Here is a 20018-nt window from a genome sequence, read left to right as displayed (position 1 = left end):
TCCCCATGTGTCTCACCCCTGCCATTCCCTATGTATCCCTCTCCCCATCAAACTCCCCATGTGATATACCCCTGCCATTCCATGTGTATCCCTCTCCCCATCACGCTCCCCATGTGTCTCACCCCTGCCATTCCATGTGTATCCCTCTCCCCATCACACTCCCTATGTGTCACACCCCTGCTATATATATATATATTTTTTTTTTCAATCATACATAATGTGACGCAGTAAACAATAAATCAAAATATAATTTTTCATGTAAAGTTTATTAACATCTTACAACCGTAACTTGTGAAGAAAAATGTGGCTCACTAACCAAAAGGTTAACAAATAAAAAAAAAAAAAAAAAGGGGAAGGCATAAAGTACTTATGAAACAGAAGTCTTTTGCTTTCTGTCCAAGAACACTACAGCTGCTGATAGTAGTTGTCCATCTCGCTGTACGGCTGTGTGGCCGTAGAAGGTCCTTGCAAATAGTCACCAAAAGAAGGTGGTGGTGTACGGAAACTCAAATGAGGTGGGGCCGGTCTGCGGACAGGAGTGCTGTGCATGGGCTCCTGCTGGGGCCCCCAATAAAGCTGGCCACTGGGCTGACGGTCGCCGATGGTCATCATTGAAGTGTCACTCAGTTTGCCAGCGGCTGCCGCGTTCAACACCTCAAGTATCAATCTCTCCGCGTTGCTTCGCTGGGTCTGGTCCAGACTGCTTAACCGTTCCCCTACGAAGGTTGGAAATCCGGAGAGCCGGGTTGTGGCATGCTGGCTCATTATCTTGTTGGCCAGTGCCAGGAGATCCACCGGTTGACCCGCAGTTGTCTTTGTTTTGCGAGATGGCTGCTTTTGACGCGTCTGCTCCTCAACACACGGGCTTGAGGAGGAATGAGGGGTATCGCTATCGGTCCCTTCCAGTGTATCGAGCTGTTCAGGAGGCACCTGCGAGTACAGGAAAAAAAATAAAAAGTTAATAACATACAAACAAATCAGCCCTAGAGTGCCCCCACCTCCCCAACACCTCTATGCCCGTGCGTGGGAAGCAATGAGGAACAGTTATTATCTAGGTAGCAAACCACAGGGGTTACAGAGCTTAACTACTTTTGCCGGCTATACTGCACGATTGTGCGGAAGACAAAAAATTTACATGTATAGTAGACTTTTGAAATAACACAGCATTTTAAGGTTGGGAAGGACTGTTTGGACATCTGAACAGGAAGTGGAAACTGGTATTATCTGGTGGATTAAACATGAAAAATGTGAATTATTATAATTGGAAACCGTGCAGTCTCACATACATATAAGACACACGGCATCCTACAAGCAGGGAAGCTAGGGGGTACTTACATGCTCGTCAGGAGACTCTTCAGCTGATGGCGCACAAAGACTTGTCACAGTCTGGGCCGGGCGAGGGATTTCCTGGTCCCGTGTGAACGCCAGCAGGTCAAAGTACCATAACTTGGGCACATACACGTCGTCGGCTCCGGCCCCAGACTTCTTGGACTTTTCAACCTTGTTCAGCTCCTTTTTGAAGACTGTGCGGAGAGCCTGTATCTTCTTACGCACAATGGTTTCATCCACAGATTCTGTGGGATGATGCTCTTTGTGGAGGGTCACTAGCTTCTCGTATGCAGCTCTCTTCATGTTGCGGTTGCTATAATCCGCAGACTTTATTTTCCATAAGCAGGGCAGGGAGCGGTACATATCAATGAGTGCCCGCACAAATTCGTTGTCATTGGCAGACATCTGAAAGAAAGAAATAGCAATAAGAAATTGAACGCTGAAAATGGCTGCCAACAAGCGCAACAGCGTAATTGTTTAAAAAGTTGCAAGCTCAAATGGATCTCTGCAGAGATCTCGTATACATCACTCTACAATACCCATAAATTAACATTGCTACACGGCGGATTAAACAATCAGCACAAAAATATAACTTATACTTACAGTTGATACTCTTATAAGATTCAAAACGAAGACGTTGCAGAGTTCTGGATAGCACTATTGAGGGACACAGAACGAAGACGTTGCAAAGTTCTGGATTACAAAATAGGTAAGCGGAGGACGCAAAAGTGATTCCAAAGGCAGGACTGTATAGAGTCGCGGTTTATATTTCGGAACGCAGCTACAGATGATCCCGCTGTGGCCAATCAGCGTTCACATTAAGACGGTGTCATAGCCAGTCATTTGCAGGCCTTTTTTAATCAATGTAATGTATTGGTTTATAATCGTAGAGCCCCCTTAATGTACATGACACCTCCCAGGCCGTCACCTTTTGTCAGGAAAAGCGTCACCTTTCTAATTTAATTAAATGTTTTGGAAAAGCCCTGTTTTGTAATGTATAAAAAGGTGTCTCGTTTTGGTATGTACTTGTTTATGTTATGTCACGATAGCATCTGCTTACAATGAAATCCTATTAAAAGGCGTCCCGTTTTATAATGTCAGTATTGTATGGCGTCTCCTTTATTATGTGATGTACGTTGTAGCGTCTCCTTTTTAATTGAAATTGAAAAGAAATGACGTCACCTAATGTAACGGCGGGTCGATTTGTAATTTTGCCACCCCCCTTGCCATCGCGACTGAGGGTGTCTCCTTTTGTAATGTTAAACGCCTACCTGGCTAGAACGAGACGCTGCTACGCCCCCTTTGATCGTTGCTAGCGTCGTTGCTTTTAATGTCAAACATGACGATACAAGCCGACCTAACGACCAAATAAAGTTCTGGACCTCTAGTCCCGACCAACGATATCACAGCGGGATCCAGATCGCTGCTGCGTGTCAAACACAACGATATCGTTATTTAGGACGCTGCAACGTCACGGATCGCTGTCGTTATCGTTACAAAGTTGGTTAGTGTGAAGGTACCTTAAGGTCATAAGCAGCCTTCCAAGTAGATAATCATTTAAGATACAAATTAGATCAGAGTAAAAAAATCTGTAGTAAGAACTGGGTCAGTCATTGCCAGCACAGTCTGTGCATGGATGAGAAATTACATCTGCAAACAGATTGCAGTGTAACTAAAATCTAATATTGCGCATGTTCTCAGTTTACATTTCTGTGGCAAATATATTACACCAAGATGTGAGGTTGATTTACAAAAAAACTTCATTTTTATACAATCTATTGACGACATTTTGCAATATAAATCTTAAAAAAAATGAAGAATACTTTAGAAAAGGCTTAATTTTAATAATCTTATAATTCTTTTGAACCACAAAGTAAATTCTGCGCATTTTTGATGCGTGCTTGATGCAGTTTTTTTATTTTTGCTACTGACTCATTTACCCTTCAATGGGGGTCAAAATGCCGTAAAAATGCTTAAAGAATTTACAAGACATTTAATAAATGCAGCACTAGTAAAAAAAAAAATTAAAAAAAAGTGCATGGAAAATAACAGTGCTGCATGAATGAGGCTTTAGAAATGTAATTCATTTTGCTGTTACTGTAAAATGCTGTTTCTGCCACACAAAAAAAAGTTAAAAATGCATTAAAATGGCAGAAGTGCACAATTCTTTACCCTAATCCTGATATTTCGTGGATCGGAAAAAACAGCACTGGAGATTTCAACGTGCATTATACTTGTGGCATATACGTGTGCAACAGTGTGCCACCCGTGTGCCACATCAGGACCACATGGATGGGCGCCAGAGAAGCAATGGTACTGTTCGCGTTGTTCCCCAGTGCCGAGTTCTGAAGATTGCGCTCATCATTCTCCCCTGCTGGAGCTGCGATCAGCGTTAGCAGGGGACATTGATAACAATTGTATTCAGCTGATAACAGCGAGATCAGGCAGCGGCTGATGGGACTACTACTCCCAACAGCCTACACTTACTGCCGCTAATTACTGTGAGAGCAGCTATGAATAAATTAATTAATTAAAAAACGGCATGGGTTCCCCTGTATTTTTGTTAACCAGCCAGGGCAAACTGATAGCTGCTGGCTGCAACTCTCAACTGTCAGCTTTAGCAAGGCTAGTTATCAATAATAGAGGGCCCCCATGCCGTATTTTTAGTTATTTAAATTAATAATTAAAGACAAATGGCATGGGGTCTGTTGTGAATTGCGCTCTTGGGCTCCCTCTGGTGGTTGTAAGTGGCACTTTTGTGAGTTCTGCTCTTGGGCTCCCTCCTGTGGTTTCAAGTGGTATGGCTGCTCCTTGGAGTTAGCTGTCAGCAGCTGCTTCCACTGATCGTCTTTTCTGCTTGGCTATTTATGCCTGGCTCTTTCTTCAGCCAGTGCCACTTGTAAATGGTTCCTGGTTGGATTCGCATCTCTTTGGATTTCCCTGTTATCCTGACCAGTTCAGCAAAGCTAAGTTCTTGCTTGCTCTTTTCTGTTCACAGATTGTGGACTTATCCGTTCTGTGCTTTCTATGTTTGTCCAGCATTATCAGTATGAATTAATTCTGTCTTGCTGGAAGCTCTAGGAAGCAGATTTACCCTCCACACCTTTAGTCAGGTGTGGAGATTTTTTAGTAAACTCTGCGTGGATTTTTGTAGTGTTTTATACTGACCGCACAGTATTCCATCCTGTCCTATCTATCAAGCTAGACTGGCCTCCTGTGCTCATCCTGGTTTCATTCTGTGTATGTCTTTTCCCTCTCCACTCACAGTCATTATTTGTGGGGGGCTAATCTATCCTTTGGGGATTTTCTCTGAGGCAAGATAGTTTTCCTGCTTCTATCTTTAGGGGTAGTTAGCTCTTAGGCGGTGACGAGGTGCCTAGGGAGAGTTAGGAGCATCTCACAGCTACTTCTAGTGTTGTGTTGAGCTTAGGGACTGCGGTCAGTACAGTTACCACTTCCTTCAAGAGCTCGCTCCATGTTGCTCCTAAACCACCGTATCATAACAGTACAAGTGGCCAGAAATGAATTAAATGCATCTCAAAAGAAGGAAAAGAAAGTTCTGAACCATTTTTTTTCTGTGCTCTGGTTTGTCTCTTTTTTCCTCTTGATATCTGGGTGGTTCAGGATATATGCTCTGGTATGGATGTTTAGGGTTTGTTTTCTCGTGTGGATCAACTTGCTGCAAGAGTACAGAGTATCCAAGATTATGTTGCCCTGACTCCGGCTTTAGAGGCTAGCATTCCTACTCCTGATTTGTTTTTTGGGGACAGATCCAAGTTTTTGAACTTTAAAACTAACTGCAAATTGTTTTTTGCTTTGAAACCCCATTCTTCTGGTGATCCCATTCAGCAAGTAAAAATCATCATATCCTTGCTGCGTGGTGACCCTCAAGACTGGGCTTTTTCTCTTGAAACAGGGGATCCGGCATTATTGAATGTAGACGCATTTTTTCAAGCGCTCGGATTATTGTATGACGAACCTAATTCTGTGGATCATGCAGAAAAAACCCTGTTGGCCTTGTGTCAAGGTCAGGAGGCGGCAGTACTATACTGCCAGAAATTTAGAAAATGGTCTGTGCTCACTAAATGGAATGAGGAGGCTCTGGCTGCTATTTTCAGAAAAGGTCTTTCTGAAGCCCTTAAAGATGTTATGGTGGGCTTTCCTATGCCTGCCGGTTTGAGCGAATCTATGTCTCTAGCCATTCAGATTGATCGGCGCCTGCGCGAGCGCAGAGCTGTGCGCCATATGGCAGTGTCCTCTGAGCAGACTCCTGAACCTATGCAATGTGATAGGATTTTTACTAGAACAGAACGGCAGGAATTCAGACGTCAGAATAGGCTGTGTTTTTACTGTGGTGATTCTGCTCATGTTATCTCTGATTGCCCTAAGCGTACTAAGAGAGTCGCTAGGTCTGTTACCATTAGTACTATACAGCCTAAATTTCTCTTATCTGTGACCCTGATTTGCTCATTGTTGTCCTTTTCTGTCATGGCATTTGTGGATTCAGGCGCTGCCCTGAACTTAATGGACTTGGAATTCGCCAGGCGCTGTGGTTTTTCCTTGCAGCCTTTGCAGAGCCCTATTCCTTTGAGGGGTATTGATGCTACACCCTTGGCCAAGGATAAACCTCAGTACTGGACGCAGATGACTATGTACATGGCTCCAGCACATCAGGAAGATTGCCGTTTTCTGGTGTTGCAAAACCTGCATGATGTTATTGTACTGGGTTTTCCATGGTTACAGGAACATAATCCGGTGCTGGATTGAAAAACTATGTCTGTGACTAGTTGGGGTTGTCAAGGGGTACATAGTGACGTTCCTTTGATGTCAATTTCCTCTTCCCCCTCTTCTGAGGTCCCTGAGTTTTTGTCGGATTTCCAGGATGTATTTGATGAGCCCAAGTCCAGTTCCCTTCCACCGCACAGGGACTGTGATTGTGCTATTAACTTGATTCCTGGTTGCAAGTTCCCTAAGGGCCGACTTTTCAATCTGTCTGTGCCAGAGCATGCCGCCATGCGGAGTTATGTTAAGGAGTCTTTGGAGAAGGGGCATATTCGGCCCTCTTCGTCACCATTGGGAGCGGGTTTCTTTTTTGTTGCTAAGAAGGATGGCTCCTTGAGACTCTGCATTGATTATCGTCTTCTTAATAAGATCTCGGTCAAATTCCAATACCCCTTGCCTTTGCTTACTGATTTGTTTGCTCAGATTAAGGGGGCTAGTTGGTTTACTAAGATTGACCTCCGAGGGGCATATAATCTTGTTCGTATTAAACAGGGTGACGAATGGAAAACTGCATTTAATACGCCCGAAGGCCATTTTGAATACCTTGTGATGCCATTTGGGCTCTCTAATGCTCCATCTGTGTTCCGGTCTTTCATGCATGATATTTTCCGCAATTATCTTGATAAATTCATGGTCGTATATTTGGATGATGTTTTGATTTTTTCCGATGATTGGGAGTCTCATGTGAAGCAGGTCAGGATGGTGTTCCAGATCCTTCGTGATAATGCTTTGTTTGTGAAGGGGTCTAAGTGCCTATTCGGAGTTCAGAAGGTCTCTTTTTTGGGTTTTATTTTTTCTCCCTCGTCTATAGAAATGGATCCTGTTAAGGTCCAAGCTATTCATGACTGGATTCAACCCACATCTGTGAAGGGCCTTCAAAAATTTTTGGGCTTTGCTAATTTCTATCGCCGTTTCATTGCCAACTTTTCCAGTGTGGTTAAGCCCCTTACTGATTTGACGAAGAAAGGCGCTGATGTGACGAATTGGTCCTCTGCGGCTGTTGAGGCCTTTCGGGAGCTTAAACGCCGATTTACTTCTGCCCCTGTGTTGCGTCAGCCGGATGTTTCTCTTCCTTTTCAGGTTGAGGTCGACGCTTCTGAGATTGGGGCAGGGGCCGTTTTGTCTCAGAGGGAGTCTGATGGTTCTTTGATGAAACCGTGTGCTTTTTTTTCCAGAAAGTTTTCGCCTGCGGAATGCAATTATGATGTCGGCAATCGGGAGTTGTTGGCTATGAAGTGGGCGTTTGAGGAGTGGTGACATTGGCTTGAGGGAGCTAAGTGTTGTGAATTCTGTGGCAGAGCTCCCTCCTGTGGTCACAAGTGGTACTTTGGCTGATTCTCTCTGTGAGCTTCCGTTGGTGGAGGAAAGTGGTACTGCGGCTTCTGAGTTTCCTTCCTCAGGTGATGTGGTGAAGTCGTTAGGTGCTGCTCTATTTAAATCCACCTAGTGCTTTGATCCTGGCCTTCAGTCAATGTTCTAGTATTGGACCTGTTTCCTCCTGGATCGTTCCTGTGGCCTGCTGCTCTGCATAGCTAAGTTCCGCTTTGCTATTTTGTTTACTGTTTTTTCTGTCCAGCTTGTCTATTTGTTTTTTCCTGCTTGCTGGAAGCTCTGGGACGCAGAGGGTGTACCTCCGTGCCGTTAGTTCGGTACGGAGGGTCTTTTTGCCCCCTTTGCGTGGTTTTTGTAGGGTTTTGTGTTGACCGCAAAGTTACCTTTCCTATCCTCGCTCTGTTCAGAAAGTCGGGCCTCACTTTGCTAAATCTATTTCATCTCTACGTTTGTCTTTTCATCTTAACTCACAGTCATTATATGTGGGGGCTGCCTTTTCCTTTGGGGTATTTCTCTGAGGCAAGGTAGGCTTATTTTCTATCTTCAGGCTAGCTAGTTTCTCAGGCTGTGCCGAGTTGCATAGGGAGCGTTAGGCGCAATCCACGGCTGCCTCTAGTGTGGTTGGAGAGGATTAGGGATTGCGGTCAGCAGAGTTCCCACGTCTCAGAGCTCGTTCTATGTTTTTGCGTTATTGTCAGGTCACTGTATGTGCTCTGACCTCTATGTCCATTGCGGTACTGAATTACCTTATCATAACAGTACTGAAGGCGAAAAGTACTAATGATTCTCAATAGAGGGAAAAAAGAAGTTCTGAGACCATTTTTTTTTCTCTGCACTGTGTTTTGCCTTTTTTTTCCCCTAGACATTTGGGTGGTTCAGGACACAGGTGTAGCGATGGACATTAAAGGTCTGTCTTCATGTGTGGATCAGCTCACGGCAAGAGTACAAAATATTCAAGACTTTGTGGTTCAGAATTCTATGTTAGAACCGAGAATTCCTATTCCTGATTTGTTTTTTGGAGATAGAACTAAATTTCTGAGTTTCAAAAATAATTGTAAACTATTTCTGGCTTTGAAACCTCGCTCCTCTGGTGACCCAGTTCAACAAGTTAGGATCATTATTTCTTTTTTACGTGGCGACCCTCAGGACTGGGCATTTTCTCTTGCGTCAGGAGATCCTGCATTAAGTAATATCGATGCGTTTTTCCTGGCGCTCGGATTGCTGTACGATGAACCTAATTCAGTGGATCAGGCAGAGAAAAATTTGCTGGCTCTGTGTCAGGGTCAGGATGAGATAGAGGTATATTGTCAGAAATTTAGAAAGTGGTCCGTACTCACTCAATGGAATGAAGGTGCGCTCGCAGCTATTTTCAGAAAAGGTCTCTCTGAAGCCCTTAAGGATGTCATGGTGGGATTTCCTATGCCTGCTGGTCTGAATGAGTCTATGTCTTTGGCCATTCAGATCGGTCGACGCTTGCGTGAGCGTAAATCTGTGCACCATTTGGCGGTATTACCTGAGCTCAAACCTGAGCCTATGCAGTGCGATAGGACTTTGACCAGAGTTGAACGGCAAGAACACAGACGTCTGAATGGGCTGTGTTTCTACTGTGGTGATTCCACTCATGCTATCTCTGATTGTCCTAAGCGCACTAAGCCGTTCGCTAGGTCTGCCACCATTGGTACGGTATAGTCAAAATTTCTTCTGTCCGTTACCTTGATCTGCTCTTTGTCATCGTATTCTGTCATGGCTTTTGTGGATTCAGGCGCTGCCCTGAATTTGATGGACTTGGAGCATGCTAGGCGTTGTGGGTTTTTCTTGGAGCCCTTGCAGTGTCCTATTCCATTGAGAGGAATTGATGCTACGCCTTTGGCCAAGAATAAGCCTCAATACTGGACCCAGCTGACCATGTGCATGGCTCCTGCACATCAGGAGGTTATTCGCTTTCTGGTGTTGCATAATCTGCATGATGTGGTCGTGTTGGGGTTGCCATGGCTACAAGTCCATAATCCAGTATTAGATTGGAAATCCATGTCTGTGTCCAGCTGGGGTTGTCAGGGGGTACATGGTGATGTCCCATTTCTGACTATTTCGTCATCCACCCCTTCTGAGGTTCCAGAGTTCTTGTCTGATTACCGGGATGTATTTGATGAGCCCAAGTCCGATACCCTACCTCCGCATAGGGATTGTGATTGTGCTATCGATTTGATTCCTGGTAGTAAATTCCCAAAAGGTCGCCTGTTTAATTTATCTGTGCCTGAGCATGCCGCTATGCGGAGTTATGTGAAGGAGTCCTTGGAGAAGGGGCATATTCGCCCGTCATCGTCGCCATTAGGAGCAGGGTTCTTTTTTGTAGCCAAGAAGGATGATTCACTGAGACCTTGTATAGATTACCGCCTTCTAAATAAGATCACGGTTAAATTTCAGTACCCCTTGCCGTTGTTATCTGATTTGTTTGCTCGGATTAAGGGGGCTAGTTGGTTCACCAAGATAGATCTTCGTGGTGCGTATAATCTTGTGCGTATTAAGCGAGGCGATGAATGGAAAACTGCATTTAATATGCCCAAGGGCCATTTTGAGTATCTAGTAATGCCATTCGGACTTGCCAATGCTCCATCAGTGTTTCAGTCCTTTATGCATGACATCTTCCGAGAGTACCTGGATAAATTCCTGATTGTGTACTTGGATGACATTTTGATCTTCTCGGATGATTGGGAGTCTCATGTGAAGCAGGTCAGAACGGTGTTTCAGGTCCTGCGTGCTAATTCTTTGTTTGTGAAGGGATCAAAGTGTCTCTTTGGTGTTTAGAAGGTTTCATTTTTGGGGTTCATCTTTTCCCCTTCTACTATCGAGATGGACCCTGTTAAGGTCCAAGCCATCCATGATTGGACTCAGCCGACATCTCTGATAAGTCTGCAAAAGTTCCTGGGCTTTGCTAATTTTTATCGTCGCTTCATCTGCAATTTTTCTAGTATTGCTAAACCATTGACCGATTTGACCAAGAAGGGTGCTGATGTGGTCAATTGGTCTTCTGCTGCTGTGGAAGCTTTTCAAGAGTTGAAGCGTCGTTTTTCTTCTGCCCCTGTGTTGTGTCAACCAGATGTTTCGCTTCCGTTCCAGGTCGAGGTTGATGCTTCTGAGATTGGAGCAGGGGCTGTTTTGTCGCAGAGAAGTTCTGATTGCTCGGTGATGAAACCATGCGCCTTCTTTTCCAGGAAGTTTTCGCCTGCTGAGCGAAATTATGATGTGGGCAATCGAGAGTTGCTGGCCATGAAGTGGGCATTCGAGGAGTGGCGTCATTGGCTTGAAGGAGCTAAGCATCGCGTGGTGGTCTTGACTGATCATAAGAACTTGACTTATCTCGAGTCCGCCAAGCGGTTGAATCCTAGACAGGCTCGTTGGTCGCTGTTTTTTGCCCGTTTTGACTTTGTGATTTCGTACCTTCCGGGCTCTAAAAATGTGAAGGCGGATGCTCTGTCTAGGAGTTTTGTGCCCGACTCTCCGGGTTTATCTGAGCCGGCGGGTATCCTCAAAGAGGGAGTAATTGTGTCTGCCATCTCCCCTGATTTGCGGCAGGTGCTGCAAAAATTTCAGGCTAATAAACCTGATCGTTGCCCAGCGGAGAAACTGTTTGTTCCTGATAGGTGGACGAATAAAGTTATCTCTGAGGTTCATTGTTCGGTGTTGGCTGGTCATCCTGGAATCTTTGGTACCAGGGAGTTAGTGGCTAGATCCTTTTGGTGGCCATCTCTGTCGCGGGATGTGCGTACTTTTGTGCAGTCCTGTGGGATTTGTGCTCGGGCTAAGCCCTGCTGTTCTCGTGCCAGTGGATTGCTTTTGCCCTTGCCGGTCCCGAAGAGGCCTTGGACACATATCTCTATGGATTTTATTTCAGATCTTCCCGTCTCTCAAAAGATGTCAGTCATTTGGGTGGTCTGTGATCGCTTCTCTAAGATGGTCCATTTGGTACCCTTGTCTAAATTACCTTCCTCCTCTGATTTGGTGCCATTGTTCTTCCAGCATGTGGTTCGTTTACATGGCATTCCAGAGAATATCGTTTCTGACAGAGGTTCCCAGTTTGTTTCGAGGTTTTGGTGAGCCTTTTGTGGTAGGATGGGCATTGACTTGTCTTTTTCCTCGGCTTTCCATCCTCAGACTAATGGCCAGACCGAACGAACCAATCAGACCTTGGAAACATATCTGAGATGCTTTGTTTCTGCTGATCAGGATGACTGGGTGTCCTTTTTGCCTTTGGCTGAGTTCGCCCTTAATAATCGGGCCAGCTCGGCTACCTTGGTTTCACCGTTTTTCTGCAACTCTGGGTTCCATCCTCGTTTCTCTTCAGGGCAGGTTGAGTCTTCGGACTGTCCTGGTGTGGATACTGTGGTGGACAGGTTGCAGCAGATTTAGACTCATGTAGTGGACAATTTGACCTTGTCCCAGGAGAAGGCTCAACGTTTCGCTAATCGCAGACGCTGTGGATTTGGTTTGGTTATCTTCTCGTCATATTCCTATGAAGGTTTCCTCTCCTAAGTTTAAACCGCGTTTCATTGGTCCGTATAGGATTTCTGAGGTTCTTAATCCTGTGTCTTTTCGTCTGAGCCTTCCAGATTCTTTTTCCATACATAACGCATTCCATAGGTCATTGTTGCGGAGATACGTGGCACCTATGGTTCCATCTGTTGATCCTCCTGCCCCGGTTTTGGTGGAGGGGGAGTTGGAGTATATTGTGGAGAAGATTTTGGATTCTCGTGTTTCAAGACGGAAACTCCAGTATCTGGTTAAGTGGAAGGGTTATGCTCAGGAAGATAATTCCTGGGTCTTTGCCTCTGATGTCCATGCTCCCGATCTTGTTCGTGCCTTTCATATGGCTCATCCTGGTCGTCCTGGGGGCTCTGGTGAGGGTTCGGTGACCCCTCCTCAAGGGGGGGTACTGTTGTGAATTCTGTGGCAGAGCTCCCTCCTGTGGTCACAAGTGGTACTTTGGCTGATTCTCTCTGTGAGCTTCCGTTGGTGGAGGAAAGTGGTACTGCGGCTTCTGAGTTTCCTTCCTCAGGTGATGTGGTGAAGTCGTTAGGTGCTGCTCTATTTAACTCCACCTAGTGCTTTGATCCTGGCCTTCAGTCAATGTTCTAGTATTGGACCTGTTTCCTCCTGGATCGTTCCTGTGGCCTGCTGCTCTGCATAGCTAAGTTCCGCTTTGCTATTTTGTTTGCTGTTTTTTCTGTCCAGCTTGTCTATTTGTTTTTTCCTGCTTGCTGGAAGCTCTGGGACGCAGAGGGTGTACCTCCGTGCCGTTAGTTCGGTACGGAGGGTCTTTTTGCCCCCTTTGCGTGGTTTTTGTAGGGTTTTGTGTTGACCGCAAAGTTACCTTTCCTATCCTCGCTCTGTTCAGAAAGTCGGGCCTCACTTTGCTAAATCTATTTCATCTCTACGTTTGTCTTTTCATCTTAACTCACAGTCATTATATGTGGGGGCTGCCTTTTCCTTTGGGGTATTTCTCTGAGGCAAGGTAGGCTTATTTTCTATCTTCAGGCTAGCTAGTTTCTCAGGCTGTGCCGAGTTGCATAGGGAGCGTTAGGCGCAATCCACGGCTGCCTCTAGTGTGGTTGGAGAGGATTAGGGATTGCGGTCAGCAGAGTTCCCACGTCTCAGAGCTCGTTCTATGTTTTTGGGTTATTGTCAGGTCACTGTATGTGCTCTAACCTCTATGTCCATTGCGGTACTGAATTACCTTATCATAACAGCTAAGCACCGTGTTGTGGTCCTGACCGATCATAAGAATCTGATTTACCTCAAGTCGGCCAAGCAGCTGAATCCTAGACAGACTCGATGGTCCCTGTTTTTCTCCCGTTTTGATTTTGTGGTCTCGTATCTTCCGGGATCTAAGAATGTTAAGGCTGATGCCCTCTCTAGGAGTTTATCGCCTGATTCTCCTGGAGTCCTTGAGCCGGTTGGCATTCTGAAGGAAGGGGTGATTCTTTCTGCCATCTCCCCTAATTTGCGGCAGGTGCTTCGGGAATTTCAGGCTGATAGGCCTGACCGCTGTCCTGTGGGGAAGCTGTTTGTTCCTGATAGATGGACAAGTAAGGTGATTTCTGAGGTTCGTTGTTCTGTGTTGGCTGGTCATCCTGGGATTTTTGGTACCAGAGATTTGGTTGCTAGGTCCTTTTGGTGGCCTTCCTTGTCGCTCGATGTCCGTGCCTTTGTGCAGTCCAGTGGGACTTGCGCCCGAGCCAAGCCTTGCTGTTCCCGCGCTAGTGGGTTGCTTTTGCCTTTGCCGGTCCCTGAGAGGCCCTGGACGCATATTTCCATGGATTTTATTTCAGATCTTCCTGTATCCCAGAAGATGTCTGTTATCTGGGTTGTTTGTGACCGGTTCTCTAAAATGGTCAATCTGGTACCTTTGCCTAAGTTGCCTTCCTCCTCAGATCTGGTTCCATTGTTTTTTCAGCATGTGGTTCGTTTGCATGGCATTCCGGAGAATATTGTGTCTGACAGAGGTTCTCAGTTTGTCTCTAGATTTTGGCGGGCCTTTTGTGCTAGGATGGGCATTGATTTGTCTTTTTCTTCGGCATTTCATCCTCAGACTAATAGCCAAACTGAGCGAACTAATCAGACCTTGGAGACCTATTTGAGATGCTTTGTGTCTGCTGATCAGGATGATTGGGTGTCTTTCTTGCCGTTGGCCGAGTTTGCCCTTAATAATCGGGCTAGTTCGGCTACTTTGGTTTCACCTTTCTTTTGTAATTTTGATTTTCATCCTCGCTTTTCTTATGGGCAGGTTGAGCCTTCTGATTGTCCTGGTGTTGATTCTGTGGTGGACAGGCTGCAGCAGATTTGGACTCATGTGGTGGACAATTTGACGTTGTCTCAGGAAAGGGCTCAAGGTTTTGCTAACCGCCGTCGGTGTGTTGGTCCCCGGCTTCGTGTGGGGGATTTGGTTTGGTTGTCTTCTCGTCATGTTGCTATGAAGGTTTTGTCCCCTAAGTTTAAGCCCCGGTTTATTGGTCCTTATAAAATTTCTGAAATTATTAATCCGGTGTCTTTTCGTTTGGCTCTTCCAGCCTCTTTTGCCATTCATAATGTTTTCCATAGATCTTTGTTGCGGAGATATGTGGTGCCCGTTGTTCCCTCGGTTGACCCTCCTGCCCCGGTGTTGGTTGAGGGAGAGTTGGAATATGAGGTTGAGAAGATTTTGGATTCTCGTTTTTCGAGGCGGAGGCTTCAGTATCTTTCAAGTGGAAGGGTTATGGCCAGGAGGATAATTCTTTGGTTGTTGCCTCCGATGTCCATGCCACCGATTTGGTTCGTGCTTTTCACTTGGCTCGTCCTGATCATCCTCGGGGCTCTGGTGAGGGTTCGGTGCCCCCTCCTCAAGGTGGGAGTACTGTTGTGAATTCCACTCTTGGGCTCCCTCCGGTGGTTGTAAGTGGCACTTTTGTGAGTTCTGCTCTTGGGCTCCCTCCTGTGGTTTCAAGTGGTATGGCTGCTCCTTGGAGTTAGCTGTCAGCAGCTGCTTCCACTGATCGTCTTTTCTGCTTGGCTATTTATGCCTGGCTCTAGTAAATGGTTCCTGGTTGGATTCACATCTCTTTGGATTTCCCTGTTATCCTGACCAGTTCAGCAAAGCTAAGTTCTTGCTTGCTCTTTTCTGTTCACAGATTGTGGACTTATCCGTTCTGTGCTTTCTATGTTTCTCCAGCGTTATCAGTATGAATTAATTCTGTCTTGCTGGAAGCTCTGGGAAGCAGATTTACCCTCCACACCTTTAGTCAGGTGTGGAGATTTTTGGTAAACTCTGCGTGGATTTTTGTAGTGTTTTATACTGACCGCACAGTATTCCATCCTGTCCTATCTATCAAGCTAGACTGGCCTCCTGTGCTCATCCTGGTTTCATTCTGTGTATGTCTTTTCCCTCTCCACTCACAGTCATTATTTGTGGGGGGCTAATCTATCCTTTGGGGATTTTCTCTGAGGCAAGATAGTTTTCCTGCTTCTATCTTTAGGGGTAGTTAGCTCTTAGGCAGTGACAGGGTGCCTAGGGATGGTTAGGAGCATCCCACGGCTACTTCTAGTGTTGTGTTGAGCTTAGGGACTGCGGTCAGTACAGTTACCACTTCCTTCAAGAGCTCGCTCCATCTTGCTCCTAAACCACCGTATCATAACAGGGGTCCCTCCATTTTTGACAACCTGCCTTGTTAAAGCAGACAGCTGGGGGCTGGTATTCTCAGGCTGGTAAGAGGCCATAGATATTGGCCCCACCAGCCTAAAAAAAGCAGCTTGCAGCTGCCCAGACAAGGAACAATTCTTTGTCATCAGTGCACAAGTGTGCAGGATGTTTTGTGGCCCATGCTCCTGTTAAAAAATGGACATGTCAGCATGTTTTGCCCATGGACACATGGTATGTGGAACACGCTTACAGGTGCACAGACTCATTTACTTAAATGAGTCTATGTGTGTAAGTTTCTCTGGTACGTGTGAAAACTTTCACAACACATTATTAGGTGACTGGGGGGTCTGCAATACCAAGATAGGTTATTACACTTGGGGCTATTTAGTTTGGAAAAACGAAGACTAAGGGGTGATCTTATTTTAATGTATAAGTATATGAGGGGACAGTACAAAGACCTATCTGATGATCTTTTTAATCATAGACCTGAGACAGGGACAAGGGGGCATCCTCTACATCTGGGGGAAAGAAGGTTTAGGCATAATAACAGACGCGGATTCTTTACTGTAAGAGCAGTGAGACTAAGGAACTCTCTGCCGTATGATGTTGTAATGAGTGATTCGTTACTAGTGTTGAGCATTCCGATACCGCAAGTATCGGGTATCGGCCGATACTTGCGGTATCGGAATTCCGATACCGAGATCCGATACTTTTGTGGTATCGGGTATCGGTATCGGATCAATAGGGATGTGTAAAATAAAGAATTAAAATAAAAAATATTGATATGCTCACCTCTCCGGCGGCCCCTGGACGTCACGCTGGTAACCGGCCGGCTTCCTTGTTTAAAATGAGCTCCTTCAGGACCTGCGAATGACGTCGCGGCTTCTGATTGGTCGCGTGCCGCCCATGTGACCGGCACGCGACCAATCAGAAGCCGGGATGTCATTCTCATTCACAAAACTCCTAATTCTAGGAATTAAGGACCTGCGAATGACGTTGCGGCTTCTGATTGGTCGCGTGCCGGTCACATGGGCGGCACGCGACCAATCAGAAGCCGGGACGTCATTCGCAGGTCCTGAAGGCGCTCATTTTAACAAAGAAGCCGGCCGGTTACCAGCGTGAAGTCCAGGGGCCGCCGGAGAGGTGAGCATATCAATATTTTTTATTTTAATTCTTTATTTTACACATCCCTATGGATCCCAGTGCCTGAAGGAGAGTTTCCTCTCCTTCAGACCCTGGAAACCATGAGAATACCTTCCGATACTTGATGTCCCATTGACTTGTATCGGTATCGGATATCGGTATCGGCGATATCCGATATTTTTCGGGTATCGGCCGATACTATCCGATACCGATACTTTCAAGTATCGGACGGTATCGCTCAACACTATTCGTTACTTAAATTTAAGAGGGGACTGGATACCTTTCTGGAAAAGTATAATGTTACAGGGTATATACACTAGATTCCTTGAAAGGGCATTGCTCCAGAGAATTAGTCTGATTGCCGTATGTGGAGTCGGGAAGGAATTTTTTTCCCTAATGTGGAGCTTACTCTTTTCCACATGGTTTTTTTTGCCTTCCTCTGGATCAACATGTTAGGGCATGTTATGCTAGGTTATGGGTTGAACTAGATGGACTTAAAGTCTTCCTTCAACCTTAATAACTATGTAACTATGTAACATACCTGACACACTGACATCTGAAAGTATTTTTTTTTTGCGCAGAAAATGTGCTGCTGATTTCATGATTACTCATGCCCATTGTGCGATTAAAGACACAGTTGAATTGTGTGGGTTTTTTTTGTTACATTTTTTCACTTCAGGATTCTATTGGTCTTGTAAAAAAAACCTCATGTAAAAATGGTTACAATTTTAAGTGCAGCACTAAAGTTTCTACTGAAAAAATACATTAAAAAACATTACTTGAAATCTTTTCCAAAAACATCAAATAAAGGGGAAAACACAGCAAGAAATCAAAAACAAAGCAACAGCGCAATAATCAGAGAACATTGTGAGGCCGGTTTCACACGTCAGTGGCTCCGGTACGTGAGGTGACAGTTTCCTCACGTACCGGAGACACTGACTCACGTAGACACATTGAAATCGATGTGTCTCTGCACATGTCAGCGTGTTTTCATGGACCGTGTGTCCGTTTGGAAAACATGGAGACATGTCAGTGTTCATGGGAGCGCACAGATTACACGGACCCATTAAAGTCAATGGGTCCGTGTAAAACACGTACAGCACACGGATGTTGTCCGTGTGCAGTCCGTGTGCTGTGCAGGAGACAGCGCTACAGTAAGCGCTGTCCCCCCCACGTGGTGCTGAAGCCGCCATTCATATCTTCTCTGCAGCAGCGTTTGCTGTAGAGAAGATATGAATAATCCTTTTTTTTTGTTTCTCGTGTTTAAAATAAAGATCCATGTCCCCACCCCCCTCCCAACCCCTGTGTGCCTGCCCGCTGTTATTAAAATACTCACCCGGCTCCCTCGCTGGCTGGCGCTGCTTCCTGTCCTGGCCGCACCTTCTACTGTATGAGCGGTCACGTGGGGCCGCCCATTACAGTCATGAATATGCGGCTCCACCTCCCGTAGGGGTGGAGCCGCATCTTCATTTCTGTATTGGGCGGCCCCACGTGACCGCTCATACAGTAGAAGGTGCGGCCAGGACAGGAAGCAGCGCCAGCGAGGGAGCCGGGTGAGTATTTTAATAACAGCGGGCGGGCGCACAGGGGTTGGGAGGGGGGTGGGGACATGGATCTTTATTTTAAACACGAGAAACAAAAAAAGGATTATTCATATCTTCTCTACAGCAAACGCTGCTGCAGAGAAGATATGAATGGCAGCTTCAGCACCAGATGCAGGGGACAGCGCTTATCTCTAGCGCTGTCCCCTGCACGGTGCTTATGGTACCTAGTCGGCCCACGGGCAGCACACGTTTGCCGCACGTGTGCCACACTGATGTGCCACAGAAACGCATGGGCACACGGACACGGATAATTCTGGTATCGATTTTTCCGGTACCGGAATTATCTGGATGTGTGGGACTGCCCTTATTGTGTTTTTTGGTGTGGACACCTGCAGAAAACATTCACATAAAAAGCAACAGAAAAAAACACAGCATTTACACTTTAAATGCTACAAACGCTTCATTCTATTGAGATACTTAGGCCTCCCATTCTTGATGTAATTGATGGCAGTCTCAGTAGCAGGGGCCCCAGGGTGGTCAGCATCTTATTGGCATTCCTGTGCATAGGTGATAAGATGTAATTGTGGCACAACCATTTAATAGTAGGACTGTCACTTGGAGGTGGCACAGGATATTTACAGATTTGATTTTTGATCTCAACTAACCTCTGTAGCTACAGTAACATCACTGAAGCAGCATGAATATTTGTTTTGGAGGGATATTGTGAGGGGCAGAGCCAGGGCCGTAGTTGTGGCTGAGTATATCTGGATAAACGTGCCCTGGCCTCCCATCACATATAAACAATGTCCCTTTTCTTGCACACCTTCTGCTACACCCTCTGCACCATCAGGGTCCCATCGGGGCTGCTGAAGTTCGGCTGCTGGTGTTGTTGAGCACAAAAAGACAGAGTCTAATTCAAACTGTAAATGAAGAACTTTACTTGGTTTCAATCGCAGCACATCCACATCAGTTACAGCATCAACACAAGCATTGTTCACATCTTTTACTTTCCCTGTGTCTTCTCTTATTCCTTCCAGGGCTTCCCCGGGTAATATCGAACCGTTCGGTACTGCATCGGCCTCTCTGTCCAGCATGACTACTCTTAGGTGTTCCCTCGTCTGTTTTGCTTCAGACAGAAGGGCTTCAATCCATTTAGATAGCTGCCACATTTTTGGAGCGACCTGCATCTTTATCCTGCTGCACTTCTTTTTCTGTAACTCTCTGACCCACTGGCACTGGACTCTTCATAGGATGCTGGGTATCTGCTGTGCTGTCTCGGCCTCTTAAGCCCCACGGGACGCCTGGGGCTCCCTGGTCCCTCTCAGCTGTACCAGCTCCCTGTCTTCACTAACTAACATCAAGAAATGTTCCTGGCTTACCCACAGCAGACTCCTCCTATTAGGAGACTATGCAGACATTTTAAGGTAACCCATCTAGTGGGCAAACTACAATACTACACTTTCCCTAAATAACCATATACAATAAATGGCACATTAGAAATATATACGGTTAGCAGATTGCCAGGTATAACACAGGAACAATTAAGACATTATATAGCCTTATGTACATAGCAGCAATCACAGTTATATAAAACATCCACATGTAATAATGAGAACCGGGTCGGTTCTTAAAGAGGAGAGACGAGCAACAGTCCTTAGAGCCCCTCACCTTATCATCATTCAGGTTGCTCTCCATCATCTGGACATATGACAGAATTA

General features: G+C 45.7%; 1 protein-coding gene across 1 annotated transcript; it reads right to left on the bottom strand.

The window, feature by feature from the left end:
• Nucleotides 1-322: 322 nt before the first annotated feature.
• Nucleotides 323-19487, bottom strand: LOC138661651 (uncharacterized). Its single transcript, XM_069746526.1, has 4 exons — nucleotides 18966-19487; nucleotides 18636-18689; nucleotides 1336-1734; nucleotides 323-930 (listed from the first exon to the last, which is right to left on the bottom strand). The coding sequence occupies exons 1-4, from the start codon at nucleotides 19485-19487 to the stop codon at nucleotides 406-408; spliced, it is 1500 nt and encodes a 499-aa protein (XP_069602627.1). The 3' UTR covers nucleotides 323-405.
• Nucleotides 19488-20018: the final 531 nt, after the last annotated feature.

Source organism: Ranitomeya imitator, chromosome 1 (genome assembly GCF_032444005.1).
Source record: "Ranitomeya imitator isolate aRanImi1 chromosome 1, aRanImi1.pri, whole genome shotgun sequence".
NCBI classification, from domain to species: Eukaryota; Metazoa; Chordata; class Amphibia; order Anura; family Dendrobatidae; genus Ranitomeya; species Ranitomeya imitator.
The sequence above is the reverse complement of the archived record's forward strand: the minus strand, read 5'-3'. Positions and strand labels throughout refer to the sequence as shown.